General features: G+C 47.1%; 1 protein-coding gene and 1 pseudogene across 1 annotated transcript; both read right to left on the reverse strand.

The window, feature by feature from the left end:
* Nucleotides 1-4,775: 4,775 nt before the first annotated feature.
* LOC146195706 (uncharacterized) lies at nucleotides 4,776-5,531 on the reverse strand (annotated as a pseudogene).
* A 3,884-nt stretch (nucleotides 5,532-9,415) lies between these two features.
* On the reverse strand, nucleotides 9,416-19,369 carry LOC146195707 (uncharacterized). Its single transcript, XM_084596838.1, has 5 exons — nucleotides 19,276-19,369; nucleotides 13,011-13,111; nucleotides 11,217-11,279; nucleotides 11,049-11,123; nucleotides 9,416-9,550 (listed from the first exon to the last, which is right to left on the reverse strand). Exons 1-5 carry the CDS (start codon nucleotides 19,367-19,369, stop codon nucleotides 9,416-9,418), a joined length of 468 nt encoding a protein of 155 aa, XP_084452964.1.
* Between the last annotated feature and the right edge of the window lie 3,388 nt (nucleotides 19,370-22,757).

Below are 22,757 nucleotides of genomic sequence, written 5' to 3' on the forward strand. Positions count from 1 at the left end.
CGCCGGCGGAGGCTGCGCGTCCGCAAGTGAGCACACGAGTTGAGCCCCAGCTTTCGCAGCTGTTGTGACGTCATATCACGTGGTGCGCCGATGTAGGTCAAGTTAAAGTCCCTTGATACTTTAGGTCAAGTGGTAGCTACGCGGCCGCGCGCGGCGCAGCAAGAAAGAGCTCGGTTGTGCGGCTAGTATGCTTCGCATAAAAAGGCGGAATAAACTAGCGTTCTTTAGCTCTCGGCGCGCGCGGGGCACAATCATGTCTGCTGGTCTGCAGCGGTCACGTTTTGGTATATATATATGTATATATATATATATATATATATATATATATATAATTGGTTCACAGAAAGAAAAAGGCGCATATCTGTCACACTTGCTCTGTGGACACCTGAACCCCGCCGTAAGGGAAGGGATGAGAGTGGGAGTGAAAGTGGAAAGAGAGAAAGGGGCGCCGTAGTGGAGGGATACGGCGTAATTTCGACCACCTGGGGATCTTTAACGTGCGCTGGAATCGCACAGCACACGGACGCCACTTCATTTCGCCCCCATCGATTTTAGTGGTGGCGAAACGCAAATTACGGCCGCGTGATTTGATGCTCATTGTTTGCGCACTTCAAAGTAATCAAGTAATAGATAATAATCCGGAGCATTCCACTAAAACACTCCTCGCTGAAAGATGGAAACCGCGCGACACGTGCGTAAGGGGACGGTAAGTAGCCGAACACCCTTCGAGCACATCTCACCGGAATGAGATTTCTTGCCTGTATAAATACAAATTTCTCCCATGACGTAACTCTTTTTTTGGGTGTTGTCTTTTTTTGGCAGTTTGTCTTTGTCATAATGGTTGTTAGGCATAAGGCTTTCTTAGCTGTCTGTACCACGTGAGAACAAACTACCGCCAGGACCGTAGTGTTTGAGAGCGGGAGCACATAGGTGCCCGCTCGAGATTTTCGTAGCCTCGCACGAACGTAGCTGTCTCGTTAAACTCAAGAAATGTCTCTGTTACCTTGCACTTTGCGTCTGCACAGCCGTGTAACACGTTTTGCTAGCGAGTTTTATATGGAGCCACAAGGCCCATGTGGGCGCCGGTTCCCCCCTCCCGTGACTTTCGTCAAAGGCATGCGCAGACCATTCTGGCAGTTATGCAGGTTCTAAGAAGCCACCAAGGCTCACTCGCCTCTGCCCATCGTCTCGCTGCAGCCTGAAGCAACAGATTTGTCTGGATTCTGTTCGGTGCGTCCACCCGCGAACGCCGTTGCGATACCAGTCAGCCGTCAAATCTGGCTGCTGCTACCCTGGCCTGCAGTTTTCAGCTGGCCTCGTGGACCCTGTGGACACGTGGTCCACTCTCCGCGATCCCTGGTGTTGCGCCGTACGAACACCTGGCTCGGCTCGGTACCCTCTCTGGCACCGGCTACATCTGCCTTCCAGACAGCGGTGCCACCTCTACGGACTCGCGGTGGTGGTTTTCGACAAGGCCCTGCTACGTACCGGCCTATAGACACTGAAGCCAACGTGATATCCCAGCCAGCCTGCGACGACCTTCACGCTACCGTCGGCGCACCACAGAAGTCTGCGAGGACTTCATCGGTGCTACATCTGCTGAAAGGTCCTGCCTCAAGCGCAAGTTCATGAAGAAATCTCCATGACATGTACTTACAGGCGTGTGGGTTAATTTAAGGCTGGGGGATGGGGGTCTGTCGTCCCTGCACGCGTGGGGGAAAGCCAGGGGTATTCGGTATCGGAAACTCAATGCGAGCGAACGCTTCCTCGCAGCACTCCGCAGTCGCAGGCGAGGCGAAGCCTCGTGAGATTGGCCTCAGAGCTTATTTATTTTTTTTTTTTATGAAATACTGCGGACATTTCGCATGTCCAAGCAGGAGAGGGAGGGTACATAAGTGACAGTATATCAGACATCAGCAAGCGCAAAAAGGCCAGCAAGAGCAAGCAGTTATACAATCTATGCATTAATTTCGAATACCACAGCAAGTACATGGTGCAATGAGACAAAATAAGAAAATGCATAGCACCAAACAACTACAGTACATCAATCAAGGAGGGTGAATGAATTCAGAAATTGGGTATAGAGCATTCCCTTCAAACACTGTTCGTAGGAAAAAAGAGTATTTATATCTGTCGGTGCGCGCAAAAATTGGTGCTAGACAGAAGCTGTGCTTATGGCGTGAGGGTCGCGTGGAATCTTTGGCGATATAGTTTTCGAGTCGGATACCTATTTGAGAGAAATATAGTGACTGCAAGAGTCTGAGACGTGCTTTCTTTCTTCTATCTACCAGTGGTTCCAATTCTGCACGCTGCAACATAGCGGACGGAGAGTCGAGGCGCCTATACCGACTGAAGATAAAGCGAGCCGCAAGGCGTTGTATTTTTTCGAGTTTTTGGACGTCGTCTGTTGTATAGGGGTCCCATGCGATGCAAGCATATTCGAGGCTCGGCCTTACTATAGATTTGTATGCTTTCAACCTCAATGCACTAATACAGCTGGCCATACGAGACTTGAGAAAACAAAGCTTCCTACGGGCGGAGGAACATATATTGTCTATGTGATTTGTCCATTTCATGCAGGAGGATATTGTGACACCTAGATACTTATACTCATTTACCTCTTTGATTGCGTTGTCATTGATATAGTATTCAAACTTTAATTGGTTAATTTTTTTACTCACATGGATAGCAACAGTTTTATCGAAGTTGATAACCATTTCCCATTTGTCGCACCAATTTGGTGACAGCTGTAGGTTAGAGTTCAAAACGAAGTGATCATCAACTGTTTTGGTTGATTTAAAAAGAATACAGTCATCAGCAAACAACTAAACGCACACAGACGGTTCTAGAGCTTTAACGAGATCATTTATATAAATATTGTACAGTACTGGGCCCAAGACCGATCCCTGAGGCACACCTGAGTAGACCTCTAAGAAGCGAGAATTGGCCCCATCGATGTCAACAAATTGCTTCCGGTTTGCTAAGTATGATGTAATCCAGTTAATTATTTGGGGCGAGAAGCCTATCGTTTTCATTTTAGTTATCAGCTTATTATGGGGAACTCTATCGAAGGCCTTAGAATAGTCTAAAAAAATCATGTCCACCTGACCCCCACTATCAAGTACTTTAGCAAGTTCATCTACAGTGACCACCAGTTGGGTTGTAGTTGAAAATCCTCGTCGGAAGCCATGTTGAGCATTGGTTAGAATCCCTGATTGCTCTAAGACGTTGTTCAGGTAGGTCGCAAGTACGTGTTCGAGTAATTTGCAGCAAGAAGAAATTAATGAAATTTGGCGTTAATTACTGACTTTAATTCGGCTACCACTTTTAAAAATCGGAACCACACGGGATATTTTCCATTCATCTGGCACAATACCAGATTCAAGAGACTCGTTAAATATTATTACTAAGAACTGCGCTATTATTTGATCGTACGTTTTGAGAAAAGCAGTGGGAATGTTATCGGGACCGGCTCATTTCTTCGGGTCTAAGCGCAAAAGCAGTTCTAGGATTCCTTCCCTGCTAATAGTTATAGCCGTGTGAGAGTCAGTGGGGGATCGGTGGTCGAACGCCTCATTAGGTATAGTAAATACGCTTTGGAAATATGTATTAAAAGCATCTGCGATCTGCTTTTTGTCTGTAACAGGGGAGTCATTTACTACTATTTTGTCAAATTTTCGCTCTGCTTTGTTCGAGAGAAACTGCCAAAATTTACTGGGATGTTCGGTAACAAAACGGGTAAGTGTCTGGTTAAAGTAGCGCACTCTAGATGCACGTAATTTTGCTGAAAGTGTAGCTTTTAGGCTGGTAGTGATGGAAGTGGTGGGCTGCATTTTTTTCTGCAACGTTTAAGTTTACGTTTGATGTGGATTATTTCTCTTGTTATCCACGGGTTCATTTCTGTCTACCCTCTTTTTCTTGTCTGGAACAAAGTTGTGAAGGCAACATTGGCATAGAGACCTAAACTTTGCCCAAAGTGTGTTAACATCCCCGGTGTCAAATGACTGTAGCGAGTCTTCTAAATAGGAAACAATACTTAGGTGATCCGCTAAGGCTAAATTTTTTACTGTTCCAAACGTGGAAACAATCTTCTCAGCGCTACGCGGGAGGGAAAAACTGAAAACTACTAGTTTATGGTCAGATATTCCATGATGCACTTCAGTGGCATAATTTGTTATGTCACTTGGACAAAGAATTAAGTCTAACACTGACGCCGTTGATTCGGTTACACGAGTGGGGAGTAAAACAACCTGTTTTAGGTTATACGCTAGTAAGATGTCGAGCAGGGTTCCTGCACTCTGTACTTCATGTCCGCCTGGAGTCAGCGATTCCGAATTGATATCTGGTAGATTAAAATCGCCAGCTATTATCATTTTATGCCTTCACAGTTTTAACATAAAGCCATGGGGAACACCAGGAGGCCTGTAGACACCAACTATAACGATAGTGTTACCATAAAAGTCGATTCGGCACAACACGCTTTCATGATCACTGTCGATTGATAGAAGTACGTTAGATGACAATCCGCTTTTAACTAAAATCGCAACACCACCTCCCTTTGACAAGCGGTCCTTGCGGTAGCAAGTGTATGAAGGCGGGAAAATACAAAAGTCAGGTATATCAGGCTGTAGCCATGTTTCAGAGAGTACCACCACGTGAGGATCGTAGGAAAGTAAAACATGTTCAATCTGTTCCTGTTTATTGCACACGCTTCGCGCATTTAGACAAATAAATCGAAACTCTTTTTCGCCGACGACCCTTTCAGCGTAACGGCGTCATGGTTCCTTCTGCTGTTTCGTTCCGCGCAACAGCACTCTGCAGTTCTTAGCATCGTTCCAGGCATACAGTTCGTCGCTTATCAGTAGTTTGTCATGGACTAACTTTCCTTTATCGCCAGTTTGGCCATCGGTTTCAACGGATTGCCATAGTTTTTTCCTTTTTTGCAGTGTGGCGTATGAGTAATCATGAGACACGGACACCCCAGAATCCTTCAGCTTGGAACAGTTTTGGAAAATTGCAATTTTTTCGTTGTAATTAAACGAGTGAATAATGACTGGCCGAGGTCGATCCTTGTGAGGCTTGCCAATTCTATGTATACGTTCGACCGAGCTAACTGACACGCCGAGTTTTTCATGGCATATTTCCTGGATTATCTTTTCTTCTAAATCAGTTCTTGATTCGTTTGGACTTTCTTTTACACCGAACACTATGACGTTGTTTCGGCGTGCGCGATCCTCCTACTCTGTCATTTTTTTGTCCTGCGTAGCCAGGGCTTTTTCCAAACATTTCACAGATTCTTCAAGTTGCCTTATCCTTTCGTCGTTAATTTTGCACAATTCCAGAACCTCGTCCAATTTTGATAGTTTTGAGTTTATCGCGGAGAGTGTTGAATCACGAGACTTATTAGTTTCTTTCATCTCTTTGAGCTCAGCCAGAATAGTCTCCAGTTGCTCCTTTTGCGATGGACCGGGGTTGGCTTCAACATCCCCGCACATGAGAAGTAGGAGAACGGACCAACAGTCAACAAGCATAAATAGACACTTCCGAGGGCACGGCTGGACCATAAGTCCATCTCCTGCCCTAGCGTACACAGGCAAACATTCTCTCGTAACATTGCTGGTGAACCGTATGACCTTGATTCATCAGCGAGTTTTATTTCTAGCTGGCGGTGTTGTTGTTCCAGCAATAAATTCATGTTTGCTGTCAGCACGTGTTGTTCCTTTGTTCTCAAGAGCACGGCCAGGAGTGGACAGCATGCGCTCGGTAGCGCACGCGATCACTGGTTGGAGTCAGCGATTTGGAATGTTAGCCGCGATTAAGCGGGGAAAACACTTTTATCCCCTTTTTAAAACACCATAGTATTCATAGGTGCACATTCCTGAAAAATAGGAATAGGGGTGAGTTTTAGTAAAACAGTGTGTGCATTGATTTCCTTTTTATTCTGGGCCTGTTATAGTATCCTATGCTCAAGCACCGATTGTGACGTTTTTCCAACTCTTTCGGACTCCTCCCCTAGACGACATACATTTTGTCAAGTATGGAGCCATTGCATTCCTTTGCCTGGTTTATGAATACCAAGGTCTAGCACTCTCACCTCGGCCACCTCTTGTAATGCCTGATTATCAAACTTAAACTTAATTCTTTTTGATGCCAAATGATCTCTTCCATTTTTGTTTATAACGTGAACGTAGCTGGACTTTGTGATGACAGCTCCACACCTGCATTGTGGACGTACTCATTTAGTGTATTTGGGTGCTCACACATATAAAGCTTCTGTCTATAAAGGTGTTTATGAACAGACCAAATCGTGGCATCGTCTGCCTAAATAATGAGCTGCTCCACTGGCATTTCAGCTAATTTCCACGACAAAGGGGTAAGCACGATAATAAACAGCAATTATGCTAAAACTCGCGCTTGTGGCACTCCCTTGTTTGAGGAGTAATTCCCGATTTGTTGCCCGTTTATACGGAAAGAAAATGTGCTGTCCTTGACCAGGTTATGCACTGCTTTTATGACCTGTAGAAGAATTCCCATACTTTCCATGTTGAGTATCTTAGCGTGCAACACGTTAACGTATTATTTTACCAGGTCGGTAGCCACTACGGTGCGTACAAGGTGGCTATGAAGAGACACATGTATGACCTCTTCATCTAATATAGCCCAATTTCTGTGCCAAGGCTTGCACGTAATCCAACTTGCTGAGCATGGTATTTTTGCTGACTTTAAACCACCATGACAGGTGGATTGCTATCATTTTTCATAAATCTTGCAAACTGTGGGCGTTTGCGAGATTGGCCCCAAAGACTAGGTTTGCAAGACGTTTCCCATGGTTTAGTATTAGGACCACCACCGAGTGTTTCCAGCCGAGTGGAATTTCTCCTCCTCGCCATACCTCATTTATCAAATCAAGCAGCCTGTCTATTGCGCCGCTTTCTAAATTTTTGAATACCTCATTAGGAACATCATCATGCACAGGCACAGTTTTACCATTCGCTTCTTCGATGGCAGCCAATAACTTCAATTTTGTAAATGGTGGTGTTATGTCTGTTTCATTAACCACGTCCTTTTTTAGACGAGTCGGATACTGAGCATGATTTGGGAAGAAAGGACTGCAGCCTGATCTGCAAAATCCTCTGATGATGCAAGTCTAATACTTTCTGCATAATATTTGATCTGTAGTTCCATGCTACGAAAATCCACCAGAAGGTCTTATTGGTCGCTCCTGAGCCCACACGACTGCACCAGTCATCCTACCTCTTATGAGCCAGCTGATTTTCATAACGGCTTGTCCGTGTCACATTCTGCTCACCTCAATTTTAATTTACGTGTCTTCAGAATGCTGAGCCAGTATTTCGGCCTGTTTTCGCCGTGCCCATAGTTGTAAAAGGTGTAGGTCGGGAGTTGACTGACCTTCGTTCCCTATCTTTGTAATTGTGTGCCTTGAGGACCGTTTGGAGAGTGGTCACAAGGGCATTCAGTATAACCGCACGAGTTCTAGGGCATTGCCGTACACCATCCCAATGTGTTACAGGAATTTTCCTTCGAATTTTCTTCATATGTCCCAAATTAAAACATATGCTACTGAGGCATGATCACTACCCCACATATCTAATTCTGTCTGCAAACGTTGTGCACCAGTTCCCTTCCACCTCGTCGGGTCTAATGATTGTGCTCGTGTTACAGGAAATGGTGCGACACCCGCATGATTTAGCAGGGTAGACCCATTTCTGTGGAAGCAGTGCGAACTTGATCTCCTCTTTTGGAATCATAATCATATCCCGAAGCAGTGCACAGAGCGTTCAAATCTCCACCTATTAGTATCGAAGTTACAGGCTGTCAATGTCGAAATTGCAATAAATACGTTTGAGAGTGTACATGGCAAGCGTGCAATTTGGTTTCATATGAACGGGGGGGGGGGGGGGGGGGGCTGTGTAACTTTTTCAAAACTGTCTTTCAATGACGCGTTTGCTCATTTCGTCTATTGTGATCTTTAGTGCGTGGTTGCGTATTCGTCTGTTTTTATTTCATTATTGTGTGGACGTTTCGAGATTAGTTTTGGTTGTATCACGAGCTAATATGCGGGGTTAAAAACGGCTAGAGTCATTTAATGTGTATGTGTTTAGATTACCTGAAATAATTACCTCGATTCCCTCTGTTGCACAGTTGCACTAAAATATACACGAAATGAACTAGATTGGTCAATGAATAGGAACCTTCTCAATGCTTCACCTGAAGCTGCAGCCTAACAGTAGAATATTTTTGCTTTGTAGATATTTCTCGTAATGTTGGCCACTTCACATCGAAGAGTACACGGGCGCCTTGCGTTTCGACTCCATTAGAACGCTGCCGCCGCGACTGAAATCGAAACCGTCTCTTTATGTTAGATGATTTTGCCTAGTGCTAAAACATGCAATAATGGCTCATAAAAGAGCAGTCCCTCACATCGTACAAATTAGATGCTTAACGTACAGAAGCATATGCAGCGGCAATAATGTAATCGCTCTCGACACGGAAACGCTTCCCACCAGGATGCTTACGCGCGCGAACAAAGCGGTGAGCCACTTCGATGGAGGCGAAACGAAGTGGCGTCCGTGTGCTGTGCGATGTCATCGCAAGTTAAAGACCCCAAAGTGGCCGAAATTACTCCGTAGCCCTTCACTACGGCTCCCCTTTCTCTCTTTCTACTTTCACTCCCACCTCCATCCCTTCCCTTACGGCTCGGTTCAGGTGTTCACAAAGTGTGACAGATACTGCGCCTTTCCCTTCCTGTGAACCAATTTTTATTATGATTATTAACCCCGGTTATGGTGCCGGCGTTGTCTGCTGCGAGGCCAAAAAACGCGCGCTTACACGTGACTAGGGCGCCGCTGCCATTGGGAGGCTCGCTCCTTCCGCGGCGCGCGAAAAGGGAGAAGCCGGCGAATTGAAAGGTGTACACTACTTTAGATTATGCAGGAGTTTTAACGCGTCATTTCCCGACCCGGGCGCATGTAAAACTCTAAGCTGTTTGGTTTAACGTACCAAAGTGACATATGGGCCATGAGCGATGTCGTTGTTTTGAGCTCCAGATTAATTTAGGCCATTTAGGTCTCTTAACTTGCGCTGACATCGCGCAGCGAAGAGACCTATTCGGGCGCGGACCAGGCGTGGCCGCGGCGTCCCGGATTTATTTCATTAATGCGTCACACCAGTGGATGAGACTGAGAAACATTTCAGAAAAAAAAACGAGATTTATACACCAAAAATACAGTAGGTCCAAAGCAGGTGTTCTGGCAGCGCGACTGTGGGTAGCTTATGTGCAACAGAGCGTGCTGTGTCACAGGTAACTGCTATCGCTTTGCTGCCCGCTGCGAGGAAGCTGGAATATTTGGTACAACCACCGCTAAACAGTTTAGAAATGAACATCATTTTCTCTTCATTTGGATTTGTTATGGAACAGTGAAATTATGCTGAAGGAAATCAGAGGGGCCGTTTTTACGAAGTCCTTCATCCACTTGGTTGCTTCCAGTATGTAGTTGACGTTCTTCGGAAAGTACCGCCGGGCACAGCGCTGAAACAAATTGGTTAGGATCGGTTATTGGCAAATACATGTTGCGAAAATGATGCCTGGCAGTTTTGCACTCACGAGGGCGTCTTTTCTGAAACATTCGTTAAGAAAAACATAGTATTACACTCAGCGAGAAGGGCACTTTATGTAGCAATGCACATTAGGCTTTGAACATATGCTGCGTCTGATTAACCAGGGAAAGCTCGTCTTGCAGCTGGGTTGATGACCGCCAGGCACTCTAGGAGGGAGTTGAGGAAAAAGAGGCTTTTTTATAGGGGCTTCCTAGACAGAAAATGAAGTTTCTTAGATTCACGTACAGAGAAGAACAGTGGGAACAGGAAGCGTCAGAACGAAGATGCGGAAATGAGATTGTTGAGAAGGTACGATGAGGCTGTTTTATGGGAAGAACATGCGTTATGGAATATTCATACCAAAGAATATTATACTTCTTGATACTGTAAAATTTTACACATTAAGGCATTTTCTTCACTTGGGCCGTGACATGGTATTTTGTACACTACTCACTCTGAATGATTCACCGATTCCATCGATGTCGGTGTTGTACATTTTTGGTGCTGCCTTCATGCAAAAAAGAAATGTAGTTTCATTCATCCGTCACCGGTCATGCCACATTCTTTCGGATATCAAGAAGTCCTTTACACTGACCTTATCTATTCCCGAACCCCATGTACATTAACAAACAAAACATTACGTATACCTTGATTGCAGTATATCAGTGTGTCTGTGTGTGTGTGTGTGTGTGTGTGTGTGTGTGTGTGTGTGTGTGTGTGTGTGTGTGTGTGTGTGTGTGTGTGTGTGTGTGTGTGTGTGTGTGTGTGTGTGTGTGTGTGTGTGTGTGTGTGTGTGTGTGTGTGTGTGTGTGTGTGTGTGTGTGTGTGTGTGTGTGTGTGCGTGTGCGTGTGCGTGTGCGTGTGTGTGTGTGTGTGTGTGTGTGTGTGTGTGTGTGTGTGTGTGTGTGTGTGTGTGTGTGTGTGTGTGTGTGTGTGTGTGTGTGTGTGTGTGTGTGTGTGTGTGTGTGTGTGTGTGTGTGTGTGTGTGTGTGTGTGTGTGTGTGTGTGTGTGTGTGTGTGTGTGTGTGTGTGTGTGTTAAAATGCTATTGTTTCACTGCAGGAAACTGCCGTCACCAAATCGAAGGTGACGTTAACAGACCAGAAAGGTTATATCTCTATCGTGCATGCGTCGCGCCACCTTCTCACACCTTCAGCCAAACACCTAACCAGCAGCTAGAAGACTTGAAGAGAAGCCTGGCAGTCTGCAGATAGACCTGCATGGGTCCGCAAACAAAATCATGAAAACATTTCACAAAAACCCGGGTAAAGACACCACCAATTCAAATGATATATAATACACACGGATGGCGTAAGTAGGCGTTCCTGTGATTTTTTATCTTGTAATTAGGTTCCCCTCTCAAATGAGGCTTCTAAATTTGAGAAAATACCGATGGTATTGAAAGCTGCCGTGTGAAATTGGTGAACTTACTGGATTGATTGTGATCCAAGCATGCCCAATTTTCTGCATGCAGTCGATAACACCGTCTATGAAGCTTCTAGACACCTGGTATCGCGGACAAGAGCACAATGTAAGAAGGAATTCTTTTAAATCGCATTATATCTCTAAAATAAGAAAGACTTTCTCTACATAACTAACATTTTTTATTTCCGGGCCGATGACGTAGCACAGTCGCCAAGATGCGCATAGCCTGTCCAGTTCCTGCGTACAATGTTGCGCGTTATCAAAACGATTGTGGACGAAACGAGCACTTACAGCAATAATCAAAAGACAGAAAAAAAAAATAAAAATCGTATCTGAAGCCCCAGACAAATTTTGCTTTTTTCAGCACATCAGAAGTGGGCTAGGCAGTAGCAGCACAGGTAACTGCTAATCCGTTGTATGTTCATCACGCAGTTTCCTGAATACCTTGCTGCCTTCATCATCCTGAATTCTGCGGCGCGTGTCGAAGACGAGACATCATGCTGTGGACATCAACATTAACGTCACACCTCACCGTACGAGCATAGACAGATTGAATTCCGCGGCTCCAGGGATCATGACTGCAAAAGCACGATCGACGGATTCCTTCTTCGGTGGACTAGAGTGTCGCAGCATAGACAAAGCGCTTATCCATTGTCTGTTCATCAAGTAATTAAGTTACCTTGTTAGTTATCGGTGCATTCATTTTTACGACCAATTAATGCTGCTAATCCTTCGCCCACAAGAATGTTGCCATAATTTTATCTATTTCACTGTGTTACGAACTGATATATGCGGCCATCAGGCTTCTGAGTAATGATGTGAAAACCAGCCCGGGCCCTCCTAAGCAGGATGTGTCTAAGTATGTTCCCAACATACGTTCCAGGATTGATTCTACCTCCCAACTTCAGTCAATGGCCGCTGAAACTCAGCTTACAGTTGCACAAATGTGTGCTGAAAGACTTCATGTCTAGCAAAAATTATCTCATGGCACTGCCGTTTTGTCTAATAATTCGAGGTTTAAGACTTTTGAGTGCCATGCGTCTTTGCTAGAATCATCCACCAAATGCGCTCACAATTTTCTGTGACCAGATACAGAAAACCCTCATTTCCTAAATTTGCATTCATTTGTCACGGTAAATATTAGGACTCGAGGATTAGGGAAAGATATGAAGAGTCGAAAAGTTTATCTAAATGACCATTTTAAATGTCATAGCTTTATATGTCATATTAGAAATGAAACATGACGTGGCCCGTCGTGTGAAAGGATGGTCACAGAAAATCAGGAACAGGTCAAAATATTTGGATTGATGCCAAGTGATTGAGATAAAAGATTTTGACTAGGGTGTGTTTAACCCATGACCTTCGGATTGCTCGACGGGCACGCTACTGGCAAGCAACAGAGGCTCATCAGTCCTAGTAGAATAAAAGTGTACCTAGTGAGTGAGCGATGCTGTGAGTAAAGGCGTTATTAATTGTACTGCTTAATGATAGCGACGCAGGCTAAACTGGCGTATGACGATTGCCCTTTCCATTGGACACAACTGTTCCAAACGACAGAGAAAATAATGAACGACGTAGTAGGATGTACAATCGGCCGTAAATATTTCCACGTGCAAAGTACGCAAATAGAATTGAGTGCCCTTCAGAATTTTATATGTTGCATACCCCTTAACACAATGTTTAACAGCTATCGCTTACATAATCATGCAAGACTTCCATAAACTACATCAGAACATACACGAAAGAGGAATGTTCTATGCGTAGAAGAAACCCCACGACATATCTAGAACTGACTCTGTTGTACGAAGTACAGTTGTTTTAGAGCTTGGATATTGGGTTCAGAGATAGATGTCGCTTTACTTCCTTTCAACGGAGACACAGTTTGTGCCACGAATGCACAAGACCGGCAAACGCCACATAACTGCGGATTTTTTGTATTGGAGAATAAGAATAAGAATAAAATTATACCCTTATTACGGAGGGCTTCACGTTTTGCTTTATGATCTCATCCTTGCAATCAAAAAACATCTCGGTCGCGGATCTGATGGCCCTCGCCTTTTCCAGCGGATCTGAAACACCAAAATAATTACAACCGTTTGTCTAGTAAATGCAAAAAAAACACGAATGGTATTGGCTTTAGCATATTTGCACTAATTCATCTAACGTTCGATCTCACCCCGGCAGCCACGTTTCGACGGTGGCGAAACACAAGGCACTGTGTAGTGTGTGATGTCCGCGCACGTTAAAGCACCCCAGTTGGTTTAAGAGGCTCCGGAGCCCTCCTCTATGGCGTCTCTCACAGCCTGGGTAGCTTTGGGATGTAAGACGAACTCCATATACCATACAAAGCATGTACAAGAATAGCACTGCAGCGATAGCACTATCTACCTAGGGCAGCATGAGACACGGCTCTGCAACTCTGTCAGCGATTGCACTATTATCATTAGTAACAGGGCCTTTGAACGATTTGCAACTCCATCAGCCGCTGTGCTATCGCCATTATTAATAGATCGCTTAACATTACTATGAATCTCCGTCAGCGGCTGTACTATCGTCATTATTAACAGATCACTTGACACGGCTCTGCAACTCCGTCAGCGGCTGTACTATCGTCGTTAGCGACAGGCGCTTGTTAGAAAAATCGTCAAATATTGCGAGCCCACTGCGGCGGATTGCAAGCTATACTGTAGCGCACGTAATCATGTGAACAGTCCCACTTATGAATCTGTAGCTTATATTTTAGAGCGAAGCTGTTATGCGCCCGTTGGGCGGTTGAGCCACGTCAACGTCGGTGCCGTTCCTGGTGCAACCGAACAAAAGAAAGTAACAAGCCACGAGCCACAAGAGAGTCAAGAGAAAAAAAGAATTTATCTGAAGAGAAAGCAGAGTCACGCGATCTGCACCACTCGCTCGTCTGACACCCAAGAGGGCTCGCCGGGCAGGGTGCAAACCTCACCGAGGTCTGCATAAACAGACGTTTTGACGCACTCTCTCTCCCCCTGTGGCTCCCCGCTACCGCGCTCCCCTTCGCGCCCTCTTTCGCTTCGTGAACAAAACTAAACTGCGCTCAAATTTCTCATTAGGGAATGTCGTAATCGTCCTTAGATTTTTACACTAAATAACAGAAACCTAACCTACCTAAGGAATAACAAATAGTGCATTAATGTTTGTAGGGTGCAATGTTGTTGAATGCATGAATGTGCGATGTTGGGGCGAGTTGCGCAAAGGTGACCGCTGCGCGTGCTGGAGTGCCGTTGCGAGACGTAGACGTGGTGCACCCTGAGGTGTCCAAAGTAATCGGGTGTTCAGCCACACTAATGCTGAACCAGACAGGTCTGGCGACCAGGGAATCCCAATGTAAAGTGCCGACTAAATGCAGAAAAAGAGAGCGCTTGCCCTCCGCGAAGCGGGAGCAGGCTTGACAGATAGGCTGGAAGCCAAGCAGGATGGCAATTGCGAGGACCTGTGGCACTGTGTCGGTTGCGAGCAGCAGGTGGCTCTTACTGTGGCGGGGAAAATAGCCTTAAGTCATGTTGGTTGATGCCGAAGTTGAAGGAGTGTGTTTTAGAAAATATGACCTACACTTCGTAAAGTCCAAGTGCGGCTTCTTTCGAAACTTGAAGAGAGGCAGATTCGATATTTAGGACTCTTGTGGGGAGCAGTCTTGACAGCAGAGATAAGAAGGAGAAGGAAATTTTATTTCTGTCAAATTTTGAAGATATAACTCAATAAGTGGGTTTTTCTTCTCCCAGTTTGCGCGTGGTAGCCGTAAACACTTGGCGTCCGGCGATCTCCAAACCCCGAAAGGGCTTCTGTGTGGAATCAGTGTGTGGCTTTTAAAAAATATGGCTTCCTTTTCATATGGCGCATATGGTGAGCACAGTTTTGAAACTAATGAATTTGAAACATTTTAAGAACCGAAGACCGGATGTTCCCGGCTCGCGCGATGGCCACCATCGCGCGAGCCGGGAACATCCGGTCTTGGCTATAAATGGCAATCTGGCCTCGTCAACCTCAAGTAAAAGTTTTGGGCATAAGAAGGTGGCTCATTCGGCATCTCGGGAACGAACTGGCTCTCATATAAGGTATAAGCTGCCCACCGTGAAGTTATGAAGTCTCAGGATATATGCGCAGGACAACGTGAGCTACGAGAAACTCGCAGCCAAAGTCTAGTGAATGAAGAGAGTAGTCGGACTGCGTCATGTCCAAGATGAGCTATGGACGAGGTGTCCACGGATGGGCGGATTGCGGAATTATGAAAACTGCGGTAATAAGGCTTTCGTCCCTAGTGAAAAAATATGTATGAGTCACAATAATCTCATACAAATTCTCATACTAAACTCATACTAAACTCGTACAAATCTCATATCATATCATACAAATATCATTCCACGTATGAAAATATATGAGATTGTATGACATTTGTATGAGTTTAGTATGAGATTTTTTTATGAGGTTATTGTGACTCATTTCGCTTTTTTCACTAGGGGTAGGCCATCAGCGAATGATTACGAACTTAAAGTGCGAGACGACTTGTGTTGAAGACAACCAGACAGCCATCATTTATGAAAAGTGGGCCGGCAGACTCAGAAGATGGGCCGACATACAATACACATCCAGCTGCTCATAACAATTGCAGGATTGCTCGCATCATGCACCATACTCATGGAAAATGCCGACACTAGCTCAGGGGACACTTTTTCTTGTTTTTGGAATCGGGAAATACCGCACGTTCTGACAGGAGAAATAATGTGGCTGCCCTGGATGATGGTACATATGAATTAGGGATAATAGCCACACATGTCAGCGTCAGAAAGAGGCATTACACTTCATCTTCAAAGTATATAATAGGATAGATAAGAAATTTGTGCTGATCAGGAAAAAACTGAGGGAGAACTCTAGAAGAAACTGAATGGGAGAGGCTACGTAGAGATTTTATGGGGTCGCAGAGGAGCGCCAGAACAAAATGACCAGCGTGGCAGGCTTCTCGAACCGAACAGCTCGTGCCGTGCGTGAGCACTGTGCACGCGCCGTTCAACTTTATTCTCTTCTGTCACCGGTTGGGAACGCCGATCTTAGCGCGTCGGCTTCACAGCGTCGTTGTGCGCTGCAACCCCCCCCCCCCCCGCCCAGAGAGAACGGCGAAAAGTACGCGGCGACTGAGCAGGGATGGGGTGGGCAAGTCTGCAGATAAGACAGCAACATCCGAGGGGAGGTCCTGGAGAGGTGTCTATGTATGCGGGTTTGAGGCGATTTCAGGAATGATGTCTTCTCGACCATTCAGCATGATAGTCGCCGGCTTTGCCGTCTTGTTGAGGATGCAGCACTGGCCATCATATGGAGGGTAAGAGGCGCTTTTACAGCGTCTCGCTTTAGAAAAACATGCGTCGAGGACGCAAGGTTCGGGTGCACGAAGACCTAACGGTTAGATGATCGAGGCGAGACTGGGAGCAGGTGTTGAATACAGTCCTGAAGGCGTTGAAGTACAGCGATGGCTGGGACGAGGGAGCCGAAGAAAGGAACAAGACTCCGGGAAGCCGCAGGGATGCACCGAAGACGAGTTCGGCCGCCGAACAGCTAAGGTCACTACGAAGAACGGCGCGTAGCCCAAGAAGCACCATAGGGAGGTGGTCAGCCCAGTGCTCACAATCAAGGCGAGCAGTGAGGGCAATCTTGAGCTGGTGATGCCGTTGGCACAAGGGTGGTTTGCTGCGGTACCGTAGTGTTCAGTGTCAAGAGGACGGGTGAGGGAAGTGAAGAGGGCGCATTAAAACTGGCGGCAGCGGTCCGTAGGAACAATGAAGGGGCAGCCGAAGGTGGAAGACCCATGCTGAACTGAAGGCTTTGCCAACTGTTTCCGCAGTAATACCCGGAATGGGCACAGCTTCGGGCCAACGCATGAAGCAGTCGACTGCATCGTCAGAATGTTTCGGCAGTCATTAGAGGGAGGTAGCGGTCCAACCAATTCAAGATGAACGCGGCAAAGCGACAACCAGGGGGCAGTAAAGACTAGGGTGGAGACTTTGTATGGCAGTTCACTTTAGCGGACTGGAAAGCTAAGCACAAGCAGGCCTACTGCCGAACGCCGGAGTTAATGTTCATCCAAACGTACCGCTGAGTAACAAGGCGCTGTGTGGCTCTTATGCTGAGATGACAGATGTCCTGAAGTGAATGGAAAATGGCTCGACGAAAGGCTTCCGGGATGAATGGACGTGCAGAGGAGTACAGCCGATTACATGTCACATCAGAGCAAACCGGTCACAAACTGATGAGGCACGAGCCGCAGGCGGAGGGCACGAGGGGTCACGCAGGGCTTGAAACCCAGGATCTTCTAGCTACTCCCGGGCCAGACATTCCCAGTCCACAACAGATGCAGACACGCCGATGGAAGTAATGCGTGAAAGTGCATCAGCCGTCTCATTGTCGATGCCTTTAATGTGTCAAACATCTGTTGTGAACTCCGATATGTAAGCCAGCTGATGAAGTTCGCGGGTGACGTACTTGGAAGAATTCGCATGGAACACATACACCAGAGGCTTATGGTCCGTAAGAACGTAAAATTGCTGGCCCTCTAAGAAGTGCGGTAATGCTAGATGGTGGAGTAGATGACGAGCAGCTCACGGCTAAATACGCTGTAGCGAGTATTGGTAGGTTGGAGCTTCCGAGAGAAGAAACCCAGTGGGTGTGCCACTCGGAATCAATTTTCCGCTGAACAGCAGCAATAGCCACGCTGGAAGCATCTACCACGAAAGTTCGAGAGCGGATGAGAAGAATCGAACCGGCGAGGGCTTGTTTTGCAGCCGTGAAAGCAGGCTGAGCTTCAGGAGACCAGGAAACCGCGGAGGAGGAGGATTTGGTTGTGCGAAGAAGGTCGGTCATGGGGGAAGAAGCTCGGCTTAGTGCGAGATAATGCGTCGGGAAAAATTTATTAGGCCCAGAAACTCATGGAACTTGCGTAGGGCAGTGGGTGCTGGGAAGTCTAAAAACTTGGACGTGAGAAGGCAATGGACAAGTTCCCTGTACCGAGATGTGGTGACCCAGGAACTCAAGCTCAGAAGATCTTAAAACACATTCCTGGGCGTTGACGACCAAGACTAATTCTTAGAGGCGATGAAAAAATTTTCGGAGGTGACGCTCGTGATCTTGTGGAGTACGACTCGCGATGAGGGTGTCATCGATGTAGGCAAACATAGCCGGTAGACTGTGCGTCACTTCAATGAATCTGGAAAGTTTGAGCTTCTTGCGTAGCCCAAAGGGCATGTGCAACCTACTCAAACAGGCCGAAGGGTGCAGTGATGGCCATCTTTGTTATATCAGTGGGTTCAACAAGAATTTGATGGTACGCTTTTTCAACGTCCACATTACTAAAATCTTCCACTGAAGCCTTGGATGTCAGGAAGAGAATAGCTGTCGTGGACAATGTGAGCGTTGAGAGCCCTGTAGTCGCAGCACAGACGCCGACTCCCGGTTCTTTTTTGGGCACCAGGTAGAGCGGTAAGGCCCAAGTGCTGGATAAAGGGCGAATAATACCCAGCTGGAGCATGGGGTCGAATTGCCGTTTAGCAATCGCTAGACGCTCACCAAAGAGGCGGCGCGAACGAGCTGCGACGGGTGGACCATGCGTGACAATGTGGTCGATTATACCATGCTTGAGTGGCTGGGGGAAATTACAAGGCCTCGTAACCTCGGAAAAGCGCGAGGTCTTGGGCATACGGGGATGATGGGATCAGCGTGTGGATGCCAGTGGAAGCGACAGCATATATAATGCCAGTGATGGAAAGGTGCGTCGTGCTGTTGATGAGACAACGGCGATGCATGTTGACGTCCAGATCAACATGAGACAGGAAGTCGGATCCAAGGATAGGTTGATCGACGTCGCCGGCGAGGAAGACCCATCGAAACGTGCGCCGCAGGCCAAGGTCCAGAGTGAGTGATGGAGGTTGAGTTGGCCACACGTAGAGTACGTCCAGGTGGCATGGAAGTACCCTCAGCCTTGGTGGATGGCAGAACGGTAACTTCAGCACCAGTGTCGACGAGGAAACGAAGGGTGGAAATGCGGCCTATGACTATGGAAAGGCGGCCAGGATGAAGGGCGAGGTCACATGCCGCCGTCAGTGATCTCGCAGTGCATTTCCCGACCAGTAGCATGGTGGAGTGCATTAGCGGGCGCGGTGTTGAAAAATGCGGTGATAGCAGCAAATACGCTGACTGGGAGGACTCGACGAGCACGAACCTCTGGCCGAAGACGATCGGCGGTGAGGACCTGACGAGAACCCGTACTGGGCATGAGAGGACGTCCGAAGGGCATCGCGAGAAGCGGCCAGCATATCGATCCGAGTCTCTAATCGTGAAATGACGGATGACTGGCGGAGAGAAGCGGTTGGCGACGGAAGAAGCCGTGTCATGGACTCAATCAGCTAACTGGGCGAGGCAGTCAAGGGTCAACTCCCCCGCAGCAGCCAAGACGAGGCGGGTGGACTGCAGCAAGCGCTGCAGGAAGAGCTCTCCCGACAATACGCCGTTCGGATCGGCGTTGCTTTCGCCCCAGAGATGCCACATGCTAGTGAGTGGGAGGAACGTCCTAGTTCATTGCAGATGGAGGCGCGCCGTCTCAGATGCCGTGGTACGGTTCAGAATGCACTGCTTAAGTCGCTGGTATGGAGTATGGCTCAAGGGTCTAAGGATGACATCCGCCACCTCTTGAGCCACTTCAGCCGGCAAGTTGGAAAGTAAGTGACGAAACTGAGACGTCTCCGAGGTGACGTGGTGCAGGCGGGAGATGGCTTCCACCTGGGCTACACAGATCTGTGGCTGCTTGGGCCAGCATGCCGGCAGGTGGAACTGTATAGCTGCGATGTCATGTGGGCGCGAGGTAGCGTCAGGCGGTAGGTTTCTGGTCGCAGACATAAAATGATAGGATCGATAGCATGATCATAAAATTCATTAAAAGAGCGCTACACCTCCCAGCAAGTACCTCCAGAGACAGGCTAATGATACTGGGAATACACAACACATTAGACAAAATAAGTGAGGCAACACTAGCTACACAAAGAAGGGTAGAGAAAACTAAGGGTGGAAGGAACATACTCAGAGAAATAGATATGCAACCGAAGGAATACTGGGACAAGACAGGAACTGAGAGAGAAGGACCTGCAACAAATCCACATCCCCCATTACCAAAAACACGCACAATGAATATAATAAGCAAAGACTAGAGAAAAGGGCAAAAATACAGACACGGATATTCGAGGCAGAAAATCCAGATAGAATTGCACATGTAGACGTTGCATACTGCGGAAAAAAAAAATCAGTGCAGTTGTAGTCAATGGCAAGCGAGAAACGGTTACAGCAATCTCTATAAAAAAAAGATTGATACATACTGCGGAAGAGGCTGCAATAGCACTGGCTCCTGCTCAGACAGAGGCAAAATACATAGCAGTGACAGCAAAAGCGCAATCAGGAGCTACACCGCAGGAATCATAGAGACGACCGCGGGTAGTATCATCGATCAAAAGCCAAAAGAAAGATACGTCACCTTTTTTTTTTAATGCCAGTCCACGCAGGCCTACCCGGAAACGAGCGGCACGCAAACTAGCCCGGGATCTCACACACCGGACAAAAGGAGTGCCACCGGAGCAAGGCAAATAAGAAGACCTGATTAATTGAGCGAAATAACAACGCACTATAGATTGAGCAGAAGAGTCCTACCACCACCAGATCCCACGTTGGACAAAGAAGCAATAGCATGGAGAAAGCTAGAGACAAATTCATACCTGAACCTAGTTCTAGTAAACTATATATGGCCGGAAATACGATCAGACCTATGTTCATTATGTAAGGAAGGGGGTCATTACATCACATAATATGAGAATGTGTGAAGTCACCAAGCAGGGCTAAAAATATAACTAAAGACATCTGGAAGACCCTTCTGCAAAACTCAGACCTAAGAGCGCCCCGCCGGGGTGGTGCAGTGGTAAGACGCCCGACTACTGTGCCGGAGTTCCCGGGTTCGAATCCGACCACGGCGGCTGCGTTTCGATGGAGGCGAAACGAAGAGGCGTCGTGTGCTGTGCGATGTCAGCGCACGTTAAAGATCCCCAGGTGGTCGAAATTACTCCGTAGCCCTCCACTACGGCTCCTCTTTCTCTCTTTCCACTTTCATTCCCACCTTCCTCCCTTTCCTTACGGCGCGGTTCGGGTGTCCACAGAGCAAGTGTGACAGTTACTGCGCCTTTCCCTTCCTGTGAACCAATTTAACTTTAACCTAAGAGCCCAAACAAATTGTTCGACTGGCCGAAGATGCCACCTGGGCACAAACATTACCGGCCTGCCATTAAGTCATTGTACCACCTTCCGGGTCTAACCCCCGAAGAGCGGGATAGTCACTCTGCTGGACAAATAAAAGTTATCTCTCTCTCTCTCTCTCTCTCTCTCTCTCTCTCTCTCTCTATCTCTATCTCTCTCTCTCTGCTAGGGTCGGTCATCTCATAAGACGGAGTCAACACTGTAGAGGATATACAGGGTCGCAGTGGAGCACCAGAACAAAATGACCAGCGTGGCAGGCTTCTCGAACCGAAAAGCTCATGCCATATGCGTGCGCACCGTTCACGCGCCGTTCAAATTTCGCTTTCGCCGGCTGAGAACTCCGATCTTAGCGCCTCCGTTTTACAGCATCGCTGTGCGCTACAAGCGGAATCGGCGGAAATAGCAGGGAATCCTTTCAGAGGCATTATTAAACTTATCAGCCGAGGAGCGAACCGTCCCGCTGCTGAAGCCAAGCTGAGAAGTGTCGAATGAGAGTAAATTCGGAATAGTCATACATACAGGTAATTTGTTACAAGAAAATTTATTGATTGTATTAGATTGTAAAACTTCCATTTCGTCGCTCAGTTCAGGTTTAAGGAGAGACGTACTAAATGGCCGCTACCTCTCTGCTGGCGGCTACCTAATAGGTCCACTCGATGGCCTGTAGTTGATTCTTCGTTTCCGAGCCGCCCAACACGGCTTCGCCCCGCTCAGGATAAGGGAGCAGTACTAATTCCGCCGCAGGCGGATCATTTGCGGAGTTCTAAAAAATGTGGCCGTACGTGCTTTTTCACCGCATTTAATGCAGTTAGGTTGTACATACATGGGTACATTAGGGCAAGTACTGCCGGATTTACCAAGGATTGTGGTTGCAGTCAGCGCCAGGTAACCTGCAACGTCGTTAAGGATTTGTGGGGAGAGAGATATTGGCGCCTCTCTATACTGAGGAGGTTAGTGATATCATGAAAAGAAATTAACCCGTCCGTTGTCAAATTCGGGTCAGAGGGCGCGCTCACTGCCGGTCGCAGAAACCTTGCGCTTGCGCATGAGCCGCCTAGTTCCTTGGATTAGGCGAGTGGTTCAATTTCTCTAATCCGAACAGGGTGTTTTGGTGATGCGGATGGAGGTAAATATGATGCTGCCCCTGGCGAAATTGCGAATGGCTGTTTTAGAAGATCATTGAATATAATATCAGCGAACGTGTTTGCTATAGCTAACGCTATTGCCGCTTCCTCCGCCGTCTCGGAGGAAGTAGCTGCGATCAATGCGGCCAACCACGGGGAACGGTTCTCATTTACAGCGACCAGTGCGAGCGCTTGTCTTGAGGTTTGTTGATACTCCGCCGCGTCCACGTACGGTGCATTAAATTACTCTCATATTCCATACAGGATGAACACATGGCTATGAGAG

This window comes from Amblyomma maculatum, chromosome 3 (assembly GCF_055883805.1).
Source record: "Amblyomma maculatum isolate TAMU_Amacu chromosome 3, ASM5588380v1, whole genome shotgun sequence".
Taxonomy (NCBI): Eukaryota; Metazoa; Arthropoda; class Arachnida; order Ixodida; family Ixodidae; genus Amblyomma; species Amblyomma maculatum.